Source organism: Vigna unguiculata, chromosome 11 (genome assembly GCF_037176805.1).
Source record: "Vigna unguiculata cultivar grain cowpea cultivar isolate G323 ecotype 2 chromosome 11, ASM3717680v1, whole genome shotgun sequence".
In the NCBI taxonomy this organism is placed as follows: Eukaryota; Viridiplantae; Streptophyta; class Magnoliopsida; order Fabales; family Fabaceae; genus Vigna; species Vigna unguiculata.
The window spans coordinates 36,204,742-36,219,231 of NC_140802.1; the positions used below are offsets into that span (position 1 = coordinate 36,204,742).

The following is a 14,490-nucleotide window of genomic DNA, read 5'->3' on the forward strand; positions in this document are numbered from 1 at the left end:
AGGTTCTTCTGGAACCGAACCATTAATTATGTCAAATGAATCTTTTGGGATTTCAACCTTTTCGATTAGGTCATTTTGCATATTAACTCACTTTCTCATTCAAGAGTTTTTATCTTTGGAACCAATAGGTCTACCACGCTTCAAACGTGTCCACATGAGTTTTTCAACCTTTTTTTTTCGCATCATAATAACTGATCATGTTAAATAAGTCAATCATTTTGATTTGTAAATTTCTTGTTTACCATGACATGCATTTCAATTGTACTAATAAACTTGTAGTACAAACTATAAGAGAATGTTGATAATTTCTCCAATACACTTTCTTTTTCAACTCAATCATAGAGATATAAAGATATTTCATATCTTTTTCATTGTTTGTCTCAATATAATATCCATTTAGACAAATATCATTGAAACTTAATAAGTTTCTATTCAATTTCTTGGTAGAAGTATGGTAGCTCTTCTAGAGTCTTTAAATATATTTGTAGTACTATAAATAATACTAACATCGATGTCTCACATTATCAAACAAGAGAAAAATTTATTACTCTTGAGAATTGTATAAGTTGTTGCACTATCAATAAGGCACATTCTTTTGGTATTAGTGCAAACATTCGTTTTTCATATAAACGTAAATATCAATATGAGAATTTTTTTAACACTCTCATAATCAATGAGGTGATCAATGCTTCCATTTGCTTTAGCAAAGAAAATAACAATATCAAGATGAGTAGCATCCATATGGCCATAATCAGAATCACCATCTTCATAAGCAAATTGTGTTTCTGTGTTCTTCTCATTATTTGTAAGATGCTTTGGTGTACAATAAGTACAACTCAAATGACCTTTACCACCGTAATGATAATATATACTTTCATCTTTTTGTCAATATTTTCACATTTTCCTTTTCCTTTTTTCACATTATCGTGCCACTTCTGGTGACAAAATGTGTCTTTGAAATTTTCTTTATAACCATGTCCAAAATCAAGATCATGATCGATCATGAAAATATAAATCAAATATTGCTGCATTCACTTTTGGGAATGGAGCAGAACCAATTTGGACAGGTTTCATGATTTTTTATAAAAGCTCATTGTTTTGTTCAGCCATACAAATGCATGAAATAAATTCTAATATTGATTGCTGCATTCACTTCTGGGAATGGAGCATATTAGGCGGATCTCATGATTTTTCATCAAAAGCTTTATTGCTTTGTCCTGCCAGCCATACATAGACATGAAATAAATTCACAATATTTGTGAATTCTTCCTTGTAATATCAAGGATCACAAATCCAAATTTTGCAACATTTCGTGTGTCTAGAACTAGCACATAAAATAATTATATTAATAATAATAATAATAATCACCGTCAAAATAAAAATAAAAATAATAAGACGAAGATGAAAATTGATAAAGTTAAATAATTTTTATCACAAGAGGAAGAATATAAGGTAAAATTATAATTTGAGAAAGGATTAGAAAGAGCTTGGATTGAGACACGCATAACACTGTCGTTATAGAGAAAAAAGCTTCCACTAGTCCTCAATTGGTTGGAGCATCGTGCTCATAATGTGTTATGAAATAAAGCGAATAACAGAGAAGATAATAGAGAAGAAACAACAAAGAATAGAAAATGAGAGAATAGAGAGCAAGTCATCTGTGTATTATTATTGATAAGAAGAGTCATATTTATAGATACAATATGTAATCCATAAAGGAAATAAATCAACTTAGTTAATACAAATATTTACCATAAAGAATAATTAATCATATGAGTAAATCAATGGACAATCATTAATTCATAACATGGTTTTTTTTCTTCTATATATTGTTTAAACCATATAAGAGTTAGAAGTAAAAGTTTTATTTTTGGAACTGCTCACACAAATAATATTCCTAATTCAACGAAGAATTTCTTTTTAAAGTGCTTGTTTGTCGTTTAAGCGAGATTACCTATAAAGGAATAAATTGTAACAGTATTTTACTTCTAACTTTGATGCTCAGACAAATTTTATTGCAGAATCTCGCTCAGGTGATTTTCTCCAACTGTTTAGAACATGTTTTACTTTATTTAAATTTACTTTGATGGCTCATATATTGTATAATCATAATTATGTGTTTTATATTCTTTTAGAATATTTTATTTGTTAGATTATTATTTAAGTTGGTTATTTATGGAATAAAATGATTAAATATTTTATCATTAAATGAGATTAAATTAATGATGATGATGGTTGTAGTTATCAAAGTGGTAATACTATTATAATTACGTATGATGTGAGTATTAAATTATAAAATATAGATTTTTATAGATAACCTAAACCACAATAGAAATAAGGTATTATATGGTAAAGTAATAAAGATTTTTACAACTTATTTTAGGTGAAAGTCAACAATATATATATATATATATATATATATATATATATATATATATATATATATATATATATATATATATATATATATATATATATATATATATATATATATATATATATGTATGTGTGTGTGGGGGGGCGGGGGAACATTTTAATGGCTAATAATACACTTAAAATAGGACAAATATTTTAGCCTTAAATGTTTGAACTCAATATTATTCTCAGGAAAATTATCCAGTTGGAATTATCTTAATTATATGGTGTCTTATGCAGACAACTGATGAATTTAATATGTTTTTTTTAAATAATTGTATAATTTAAGTGTTTTAATTGATTATACTAACTTACCTCATTTGTTTTAGTTTGTCATGATTATGATAATTGTATCTTGAAACATGGAAGATTGACCATACAAGTTGTAGGCAATTTCATAAGTAAACATAGGGAGATTTTCCTATGTATAAAGTAATATTTTCATTTTTTTTAATATTTGATTTAGTTTTGTAAGCCTATTTGTTTAGTAGTTATGTTTGTGTGAATGTGTGTTTAATTTTATACTTTTATTTCTTTTAATTATTTTGTGGTTGTTATAAGTAATAGAAATCATTTAAAAATTAGATTAAGAATGAAAATGAGTTTGAGATTATAATGTTTTAACATTGTTAGTTATTTAAAAAAACGTATTATCTCATTAAATAAATTAGGTTGAGGTTTTTTTTTTAATGAATGAGGTATCCAAATCAATTTAAGGTGACCCAATTTCCTTGAATTATGTGTTTTGAACGCTGAACTCAAAATTATTAAATCTTAACGACAATAGTAATATAATTATTATTAAATTTACTTGGTTATTTTATTAATTGAACGTATATTGTAAAATCCTAGTTATATTTTTGAGGTGATAATAGTTTAAAAATAGTGAAATTTGATTATTTAATATTAAAAGAAAATTTAATATAAATAGTTTTGTTATAAACGAGTTTTATTATTTTAAAATATTTTATCTATCTAGAAATTACTTTTTTAGAGTTTTTTTTTTTAATTCTCTTTAGGAGTTATGATCCTTTGTTCGCCTAATTGAAGATCTGAGATAGTAAAAGTGATACTCACAGCGAACATTTTAATTTGGACCAATTTGTGTAAATTGAGTTTCACCCTTTTTTCTATTTATTGTTGCATGTGAGCCTTCTTTCACTTGCATGCGACTTTTTAGTCATGAGTCTCTATTGATCTGTGATCATAATAATAGGTCTTTTCATGATTAAAATTGTTTTGAACCAATGTACTGCAAAAGGAGTACTAATTTGAGCAATTGATCAGTTCCAAGTGCACTTAATATCATAGAATGCATTGTTGTCAACTTATAAAACGCTGAGCAATATCAAAATGGCATTGAGTGTCAGCTTGCACTACAGGTCTGGAAGCATTTTAGCTTTAGGGCGTTGAGCGACAGACTATACCGCTGAGTGCCACTTATTGCGATGAGAATGGGACTAAGCGTCGTCATTGAGCCCCAGTTTCCTCTACAAGCCCCATTTTGCTTTTCTTCTTTGTGATGGTTTTGTTTGAGTGAATTCATTATGTTTATTGCTTTAATGATTGATAAGATATGAGAATGATGTTGTGAGCCTGTGAAATTATGGTGTTTAAGGAGTTTCAAGGGAAATTCTTTTTTATGGTAATTTTAGTGTATGCCTTGACATAGGAGATATTAGTAAGGTGGTATCCTGAACTATAATAATCATTTACACTCAAATAAAGTAGAATGAGTTATGTGGTGAGAGTCACAAAAGGTCCTAGTCTTTGGACTTGTTTGATTAACCTTGTGTGTGGTTAGGTGATAACCCCTTGAACCTAGAGTCTGCAGAGTCTAAGAACTAAGGATGTCAACAGGACAGGTAGGGTACGAGTAATAGCTCCCTCATACTCTACCAGCTGGATAAATATCCACCACATACCGTACCTATTTCCGTGCGAATATCCGCATATTTTTTAATATCCACAGATATCTGCGGATATTCGCGAGTATTTACAAAAGAAATATTTAATATTTAACAACAAATTTTAACCATAAATTCAAATAAAAATACAATGCATGACATTTATAAAGTTCATATAAAGTGCACATAACTCATTTAAATAGTATTGAACGACCGTTTACAAATAAATGGAGATTTTTTAAAATCAATTGATAAAAAATAACACATTCAAAATTAATGTGTTAATGTTTTAATCATTTTTTTTAATTTTTTTAATTTAAATTATAGTGTAGCGGATACAAGTATCCACATGTACGGATACTATGATACTTGTACCCGCCCTGTTAACATGCGGATATAAAAAATACTTGTACCTGTTACCGGCGGATATCCATTTTCAATATCCATTTCCTACACGTTGCTAGTTTTATCCGCAAATACCCGCAGGTACGGATTTTTTTGACATTCCTACTAAGAACCATCACAAGTGCATGCCTCTAGTGAATTTTATCTTGTCTGGATAATTGAATTTAGGGTCAACTGCTTTATGTGCATATACATATCTATTTTATCTATGTTGGTGTGATATTTCACAAGATTTACTTTTTCAGAATAACCTTTTTTGTACTCTAGCTTACCCTCTTGCGTGTTTTGTGTTTTCTTGTGTTGTTTGTTTCTTCTTTTTGTGATAATCACCTATTTGATAGGAGCGGATGAAGTTGTAGGTTTATAGGCACCTCTAGAGGATGAGGAGCCATCGGTTAGAGTAGTGAAAGATTCAAGGAGCTTTAACCGTGTTTAGTTTTTATATAAAGCTTGTTAGTTTAGTTTGAGTATACTAAATATTATATTTTGATAGTTTCATCTTTTGTAAGACTACATTAATATACTTTATACATTGGATTACCTGTTTTTGAATGCTTTTATGAAATATTCTATTTTATTAGTTTTAAGTTACTAAAATGAGATGTTACATATAATTTAAAATATTACATTATTAAAATATTAGATATTATAATATACTTTTTAAAACAAAATTCAAAGAATATTTCAAAATTAAAAGTTTTAACAAAATAAAAAATTCAAAATTAATGACTCATTTGACTGGCCTCAGTCCAATTGATCAAAGATGACTTGTATTGAATTGAGTCTAATAGAAAAAGAATTAAAAATAGTGACCCAACTCAATTAAAAAATTTGTATATTGTATTATAAGTTTGTCCATATCCATACAAATCCCTTTTCCACACCAGACAAATAAAAAACTATGAAAAGAATTTAAACATTCTAAAAGTAGTTTTACTTTATTTCAGTTAAAAAATAACTTTCATTATCTTTCTCATTTACTTTCCCATCAACTTCTATTTACATTCACTTTTACTCTTTCTAGATTTTTTTTTTCTTTTTTATTGTGAATTTAATAGGAGTGAAAGAGCCGGAAACAAGAAAAAAAAAAGGGTAAAAAGAATGATTAGATGAGAGAAAAGAGAAAATTACTAAAAAATTTGCATTACTCTAATGTACTATTTTTCTTTGCTAAAATACGAAACTATTTAACTTCACCATTTCTATCTAAATTGTATTTGTTTAAAAGCTAATTTAATGCTGATTTATATTATTGTAAGACCAAATGGATATGAAGAAAGAACAATCCTTAAAATTTATGAAACAAATCGGTTGTCTATTCATAGATCAGGCACAAAAGTCGTAACAGTTTCTCACCGGTTTTTTCATACTATGTACAATAGCAACTCCCTCTTCGTGCAAAGATAATCATCTCTAGAAGGCTACGGAGGTCGCTGCTCGTCAACATAATATAGAGAGATAACTTCAAATTTCTATTGCAAAAACTGAGGGTTCAATTCACCAAGTCTTTAGTATTTAAGAGATAAACGATTATCTTTCTTGAATTAAACATGCACTATAATCTCAACTACGGAAATATACTAACAAAACTGAATTATGGCCAGGATGTATATCAGCACGCATAACCAGAAGATCACCGGCCAAAACTAATTTTAAGAAACGTTGAGTTGGCTAATTACAATAACAAATATGATCATCAAAAGAAAGCAAAAAAATAATTTCCCCTATCCACAGAACAGGAAAAAAATATATCACAGCCACCAACTCAACCAGAAGAAAATTTGGAAACCGAAAAAAGTTCGCCTCTCATCTTCTATGGCCTTCTTTACACATCTTTCCACCGTCAATACTGCAAACATAATACAGATCTCTTAGCTAAAGGGACAAATACACACGAACATATGATATTAGCCAGTAGTTAATTCAGTCAAGTAAAAGTTCAAATGTGGCAAGAGGAAGCTAGTGTACCCTCAGCTACGCACACATGGAAAGCACCAGAAAACATAAATCAGATAAAAGAACCGCTAGAGCCTTTAGATAACAAGAACCAACAATAGACAAACAAGATACGGATGATAGGATAAAACAAATATCGCCATTATGAATAGGGAACTGAATAAGCGGCAGTGGTATTTTCAATAGCACCTCCTGCGGCTATAAACCCAGGGCTGAACTTTTTTTCAGAACATTTATTTTTAGTACTTTAAAATGAAAAGAAAATATATGGACTGGGTTGTCAAATGACAGTCATGGTTCAGTGAAATTGATATTACACGATTAATTCACAGGCTTCTAGAAAAATAGATAAATCCATAAACTTACAATAAATAGTTCAGCTCCATGGTATACGCTGATTCACTTGTTTATATTTTTCTTTTTGGTGTAAATATATTTAGTTTATTAAAGCAGAAGCTGCTTCATTACAATCAGGGAATCGTCTCATTAGGGACTTCAGTTGATAGATATCACATAGGCACAAGTATACATATATAGTTCATTCAAAAGAAACCGCAATAGCTCAGAAACAGCAGTACTTCACAAAGTACACCAACTTATGGTGATCCGGATTTAATGCATTGAGGCCTTAGACAGATAAAATATTTCACACATTAGACATTCACAAAATACACCAGCACATGGTGATCCTAATACTAATGCAGTGTGACTTAAGCCAGATCAAATATAGTATAAATATGCATAGAAATTACCTCAATGCACAGTCAACTCTGTGATTTTTTCCCTGTAACAATCTGGAATATCCGGAGGCCCCTGCTGAATGCTTCATTGAAAAGTATTCTGGTTTGCATATTCTGAAATCCAGGCAACCATGATAGGAGTGCCACAGGGGCCATAACAATGATTCCGAACATTATGTCATATAGACGAGCCACTGAAACCACACCATCCCAAATGATAGTGGACTGCAAAAATGGTCGGAATACTTGGGCAATTGATATCAGGCCCCATCCTGTGGGAACGAATGCCAGCAGGCTAGTAAAAATATCAATGAATTTGAATTTAGTGAATTCCAGCAAACCAACTATCACAAGTATTGCAAGAATTATGACAAGGAACTGGACCAGCCGATAATAGATGTGCTCTTTAGCTGCGTATTTGTTCCGGGCATACACTACCACCACATAAATCCCAGATATAACAAGCACATAAATCCAGGATAGCAAGTAAACAGCAATACTGGTACTTCCAGCAGAAATGCCAAGCTGATACACAATTCCATATTGGAAAAAGAAGAATCGAAGGTCTAAGATTATCTCCAAAAGCTTTCCCCAAAGGCCAGTTACCTTCAGATGATCCTGTTCTTCATACCACCACCTTTCCCAGCTCTGTTCAGCTTTAGCAAACACACTTCCACTGTACCAAATCCAGTTCATAAAATCATCAAAGTCATAAACAGTTTTTAACCAATCAAAGCCAGAAGGATTGAACACAAATGGTGCCATAATCCATGACACTACTAAGAACCAACTAGTGATGGTCAACGCTATATAAACAAAAGTGTCAGTTGCTACAGGACTATGTGATGCATAAATTACAAGTATTAGCCCCAACTCAATTGCTTTCACAAAATGGCTACGAGCAAAGAGTCTATAGATTTCAGCAAATCTTTTGTGCTCAACAACAAAACCACGCCCAGTAGCTCGATATTTCGCCCCACCATGCAGAACAGTCCGACCAAAGAAATGACTACGAGTGCCCATTGAGAATGTGTAAAAAACTGATGAAAGCTGGAGCTGCATTGTCAAGAAATCCCATATGGCTTGAAGGAACCCATGCTCAAGAGAATTTTCTACAATCATAGGGAGGGCAGTGAAAAGTCCAAGTTGGATGATGAACTGTTGATTCAAGATGGTACCAAGTGCTTTATTGTTATTGCTGTTACTTTCCATTGCATTCTCAACACCACTAAGCGCAAGATATAGCCGACCCCATAAAAATCCATATACAGTCAGAATCACCATCATTGTGTTAAAGAAGAACCCCACAGTAGTGTAGAAGAATGACAGCATCCGGAAAAAATCCAGCCTATGTCCTAATCTGTACACATCTCTACTTAGGACTTGCTCCCCATTTCCACTAGCAACCTTTGCTTCAAACATTGATACTTGATTCAACCCAACATCCCTTCCCTTTCCAACCTGAATGTATTCATGGTGAGTGACATTCCCTCCACGAAGAGTACAATTAAATCCAGCAAAGATGTCCTCACTTATGTTGATCACTCTGGAAGCTTTACTGATACCACCTCGAGTCAAGAACCAAAATCTGTCAAATACATCTGGGTGACCGTAGTGCATTCTAACCTTCAAAGGATTTGCCAAAACCCTCTGCCCTAAGGTGACAAAACTTGTCTCCTGAGCTGACATGAACCAAGCAAGAGAAGAAACGGAACCAGTAAAAATGTGTTCCCTAACTCCCAAAATAGTGGGTCTCCGGATACCATAGTAATGCCTGTATTCTTCCAAGAGATTTCGCATTTTAAGAGCTTCCTCAAAATAGTTGTCCTGATTCATATCAATAGTCTGGACTGCATCACCACGGGTGAAGATGATGGCATGATTTTGATTTTCTGGCTTTCCTTCACCAAGCTTCAAGGGCCCAGGCAACTTTACTCGGTAAATTTCCACCTCCTTCTGCAACTGTTGGTCATACTTAACAAGAACAGAGTAATACTCCTTCTCATCCCTTCCAGTGGTTTTCTCATCAACATAAGCAACTCGAAGTGCCTCATTTTTTTGCATTAGATACAAAATTTCATCAGCGTGAGGATCCTTCTTTTCCTTCTGAGTTCCATATATCTGACAAGCAATCACATACGTGAATTTCATTAAAGCAGTCCCATACTCATGGCCTTTGAATAACAGACTAACTGAACTGCTTGCTCTACTTAAACCCTTAGAGGAAGGTGACCTTTCAGAGTTGGAACTCCGTACCCTATCTGGTCTCATTGAAACAAGTTCCCGGGCACCTTCTCGAATATCCATTTCTGATGCAGAGTCCAGAAAAGTCAACATCTTGAGAGCCCGGTAGTAGTACATCATTCCTCTAACTGTCCGTGATAGGGTCTGGCCCCTATAGGAAGCCCAGAGCCTCAAATCCCTAAGTTTATCAGTCCAAAGATCACTGTCTTTTGTCATTCCTTCCCGACGCATCCTCTCTATAAAATTTTTCCACTCATCATCATATATAGTCTGCAAATAGTACAGGATTGAAACCCCATCCTCATTCTCATTTCTGAGCTGTTCTTTGTTGAATAACACTTCTTCACTATAGTAAGGTGTTAGCACACTGAAAGCCATCATTTTCTCAACTTGAGGAGCATGGGGCATGTTCATAAAAAGTGAGTTACTGAAGAAAGCAATTCTCCGTCTAGCTTCTAAATTTACCGGAATGTTTTGCATTGAATCATTGGAAGTAAGAATTGTGTACAAGCGCCGAACCTGCCGATAGAAGTTCTCATTGCTGGCGTCAGGTAACTGAATGGCATTTTCAAAAAGTAGACCTGAAGCAGGATTCTGTTGAGCCAAACCATCCTCCTTTAGCTGATCAGGATTTCGTTGCTCCTTGAAAAAGTCTCGGATAGCAATCTCATAAAGGGCTTGAAGGGTATTCACTACTTGGTTAGGATCTTTGACCGGCCTGTTTAATAACTGAACAAGTTTTATCAACTTATCGTGGAGCTTAGGCAGTGCAGTTGTCTTGAACAATTTAGTGAATTTTTCAATTTCGAGAGAGTGACCAATTTCCTGAAACAGAACAGTCACAATAGAATGCTCTTCGGTGTTCTGCTTGATAATCTCAAGAAGCAAGTGCTTGATACTGTCATAAGCTTCAATGACAGCACAGCGTCTGTATTCACTCTTGCATATCTTCTTATAAAGCCTCTTATCACTATCATCAACCAGCTCTTTGGCCTGACTGAGTGCCAACAGTAGCTCATTGCAGAGAAGAAAACATGGCCAGCGGATTACCCTGACATTCCAAGAGTTCTCAGGCAGCTCCAGCAACTCAAACTCTTTGTCAGATATAATATCCTCCTCCCTAAAAGACAGAATTATCTCATTCCATATCAAAGCAAACTTGTTGGCCTCAATCTGGTTAGACTCAAGCTTCCTATAGGGCCGACCAAGCCCGTACCTGAGCTTCAGCCTGTGAATGGCATCCTTAAACTTACTTTTCAATGTTCCTCTTGTATTCAATAACTGCTCCTCCGGCATGAGATTAAACTGAATTGCACTGGCAAAAAACTGGAACCTCAATTTCAGTTGTTGCATATTTCTTATCTCACCCAAGTGTGCAAACAACCCCACACCCGCCCCAGCAAAAGACGAGTATATCGAATACCAAATCTGTATATCCATAAGATAAATCAACACAACTGGAAGCCACAACAACCCAACAGCCAACCGGTTGCTGCTATGAAAAAACTCATGCCATTCATAGTGAACATTTTTCAGGTCCAACACTGCCTTTGACGGAGCAATCATGGGTTTCACCTGCATAAAGTAACTGAAGCAAAATTTCGTGGCCAGCACCACAACCCAGAAAACTGAATACTTAACATTGTCCACAAGACCTTCCCTCAAACCACGTCCTACAAAGCTCCTGCTCTGAAACCACCATGACAACACGTAGAAAATCCTCCAATTTGTTTTCTCCACAAAATTCCTAATCCAAGGAAGCACAAAAAGAGCCAAAGCTAGAAGCTCGGGAATAACGAAAACAAACACAACCTCCAGAAAGTTCACCACCCGATTATTCGCAGCTGGTGACCACCGCCTATCCTGGTTCCTCTGCGTCCAAATCCTGGCATAAAACACACCAAAAACAACAGTCCAGGCAGCAGCCACAACACACTTCAGCACCATCCTCACTCCAAGCCCAACTGTCTCCCGAGACACCAACCTATACTGCATCCCCACATCAAGCAAACTCTGCACAAATCTCAAACCACTCCAAGTGAAAAATATAGTCAAAACCCTTACCTGCACAGTCCTATCCTCCAAAGCCTGCCAAGGGAAAGACCTCTCTTCCCAAGCCACAATAATAGCAGCCTGAAGAAATAATATCAACATCACCCAAAGCCTATCAAAACTCCTGAACAAATTCCAAAACGACCGCTGCTCCACAAACCCAGTCTTCCCCACATGCTTCCCACCACCAGCAGTAACAAAAAAGTTACTCCCAACATCAAGAGGCCACTTCAGCTTCTCAAAACACCTCCTACTCCAAAAATATTCATTAATATCATCATAGTTCCTCCAAGCACTATGAGGAGCAGTACCGTTCCTACTACTATCAACCTCACGCTTAACAGTCTCATAAATAGGCTTCACAACCATGTTCAAAAACGCGTTCTCACCGGAAATTGAGGGCATAACCGGCTGCCCGGTGTTCTCGTCGATATAATCTTCCAAAATTCTGTTCAACTCGTTCGCCATGTTGTGGAAGATATAGCAGATGCACTCCGGCATGAAGCGAAGATTTGCAGCCTCACCCCAGATCAGGAGGTACAGCGACACGTAGAGCAGCTCACGTCGAAGGTCATCCCCGGTTCCACCACGCCGGTTGTCGGAGATCCAGATGTTGGACTTCTTCCCGAGGTAGGAGCACCACGACCCGTAGTTTTTCAACAGCTTCCTGCGGAACCGCCGGAGCACGCCGGCGTCAAGCGTGTCGATGTTGTCCGGCGGCGGCGTGAGGCGCATCTGAGCGTTGGCGAGGTGGAGAACCAAATGCTCGCGCTGGTTCCGAACGTTGTCACGCTGGAATCCGAAAAAGAGCGCAAGCCAATCGAGGAGGTCCATGTTCTGCCGCCATTGCCCGAACGGAGGTCGTCGGAGGTCCCCAACTGCCCGCAGCGCCGCCACCGCCGCGCGGACCTCGGGGAATCGAAGCGACGGGTGGTCTGTGAGGAGGTTGTGCAAGGGAATGATGTTGAAAGGCTCATCGTCGCGGCCCGGAGCGCCGGCAGCCGGCGGCGGAGGGTGACGGTGGCGGAGACTCATAGCATGGGAATCGAAACCCTAGAAGAAGGATGCAACTCTAACAGCAGTAGCAATAGTACTACAAAGTAACGGGTTTTGAAGTTGAAAAAAGGTGCTGAAAGTGTGGGTAGAGTTAGTTACAGAGAGAGAGAGAAAGAGAGAAGGTGGTGAATGGTGATGGTGGCTAACGTGCGCACTGGTGAAAGCTGAGGGGGAAGAAGAAAGGGCGTCTTAGAAGCGCGTTCAGATACTTTTACTTTTGCTTATTGAATTTTAACTAATTGCTGAGTCAATTAAACGGATTAAATACTTTCCTAACCTATATTGCTTCAAACTTTCACCTTTTTCGTCTCTTTTGAATTTATTTTTTGTTTTATTTTAATTAATTTACCCGATGAAATTTTTGGTAACCTCAAATTTGACCTAGTTCTTGCTTCGCTTTCCCCGTCGTTGTCTTTTTTTTTTTTTTCTTTTCTTTTTCAAATTTTATTGTCATGGTCAATTTATGGATCGTGATCCTGAATTTGAAAATAAAATTGCAATTTACGAGTATTGTTGACCATTGAATCCAATTTGATATTGAAAAACAAAGAAAACAAAATTGTGGGTTGATGTGATCATGTGAGGATATCCCTTCCCTGCATGTGTAAGATGCAGCTTCTTACAAGGTAACATAATTATGAGAGATCAAAAGTAATAATACATAAATATGTACTAAAAGACTAAAAATAGAATATATAATTTACTTAAATTTGCATTAATATAAAAATAATAATTTTCTTAATTTAGGTAAACCTTAATCACTATTATAAACAAATTTGACGAATAATTACTAAGAATTTTATGCATACAAATACTGTTTTGAGAAAAGAAAAAAATATAAAAATACATTTTCTTCTTCTTTTAATTCTCCTATAAAGAAAAAGAGTAAGATTCTTCATCAATGGCCAACAACAATGAAAGTTCGTTTACTTTCTCTGATTTCAAGGATTCTACACTCTTTTATTGGTATATATAGTTGATACAGGTTTTGTTTTAAAATTAGATAGTGATAACATAATTAAGAAGGTGTTTGAACGAATTGAATTGAATATATGTATATTTATAATTTTTTTGAATGCTAAAAATATGGGGAGTTAATTTTGTTTTACAGTAATAAATTAACAATGAAATAATTTTGTATTATGTTGAAGTTGACAAATTGTAGTGCATTGATTGGATGGTGAAGGGGATTTAAAGCGAAAGAAAAGTGAAAGGGTAACGTAACGTGCAATTTGGATGGTGGAGAGAGACAAACGCTACGCGCTTCTCTCGATTCAAAACCGCTGAAGCGTACATAATAAATAAATAAATAAAATAAAGAAAATCACCACGAGCAAGGCTTTCAATTTTGAACGCGGAATAAAAGAGGGCTCATATAAAAAACAAATCAATGTGTTAGAGATTTTTTTTTAATTTTAATCGTCAAAATTCTTAAAATAAAAATATTAGGAATATATGTCTATTATTTGTATTTTCAATTAAATGTAATTACATTGTTATTACTAGGTTTATCTCTTTGACAAATTGACACGGTGATGAGATATTATCATTTACATATTTTATTGAAAAATATAAATTTATAAAAACTGCATTTTCATTTTTTATATTTAAAAATTAATTATCACAATACACATATATAATTATTCTCACGAATTAGTAGGAACAGGTAAAAAAAACTTGTAAAAAAACACGTTTAGAATTTACATTTTAAACTT

General features: G+C 34.6%; 1 protein-coding gene and 1 non-coding gene across 2 annotated transcripts; both read right to left on the minus strand.

The window, feature by feature from the left end:
• Positions 1 to 6,305: 6,305 nt before the first annotated feature.
• On the minus strand, positions 6,306 to 12,919 carry LOC114169426 (callose synthase 12-like). The gene is made up of 2 exons (XM_028054569.2): positions 7,436 to 12,919; positions 6,306 to 6,576 (listed from the first exon to the last, which is right to left on the minus strand). Exon 1 carries the CDS (start codon positions 12,752 to 12,754, stop codon positions 7,448 to 7,450), a length of 5,307 nt encoding a protein of 1,768 aa, XP_027910370.1. The 5' UTR covers positions 12,755 to 12,919; the 3' UTR covers positions 6,306 to 6,576; positions 7,436 to 7,447.
• On the minus strand, positions 9,718 to 9,795 carry LOC114170945 (small nucleolar RNA J33). Its single transcript, XR_003601296.1, has one exon. It is a non-coding gene; the product is annotated as a small nucleolar RNA J33 (small nucleolar RNA).
• Positions 12,920 to 14,490: the final 1,571 nt, after the last annotated feature.

Bases quoted from the DNA above. Each gene is read 5' to 3' on its own strand.
- LOC114169426 (XM_028054569.2), bottom strand. From the start codon at position 12,754: ATGAGTCTCCGCCACCGTCACCCTCCGCCGCCGGCTGCCGGCGCTCCG.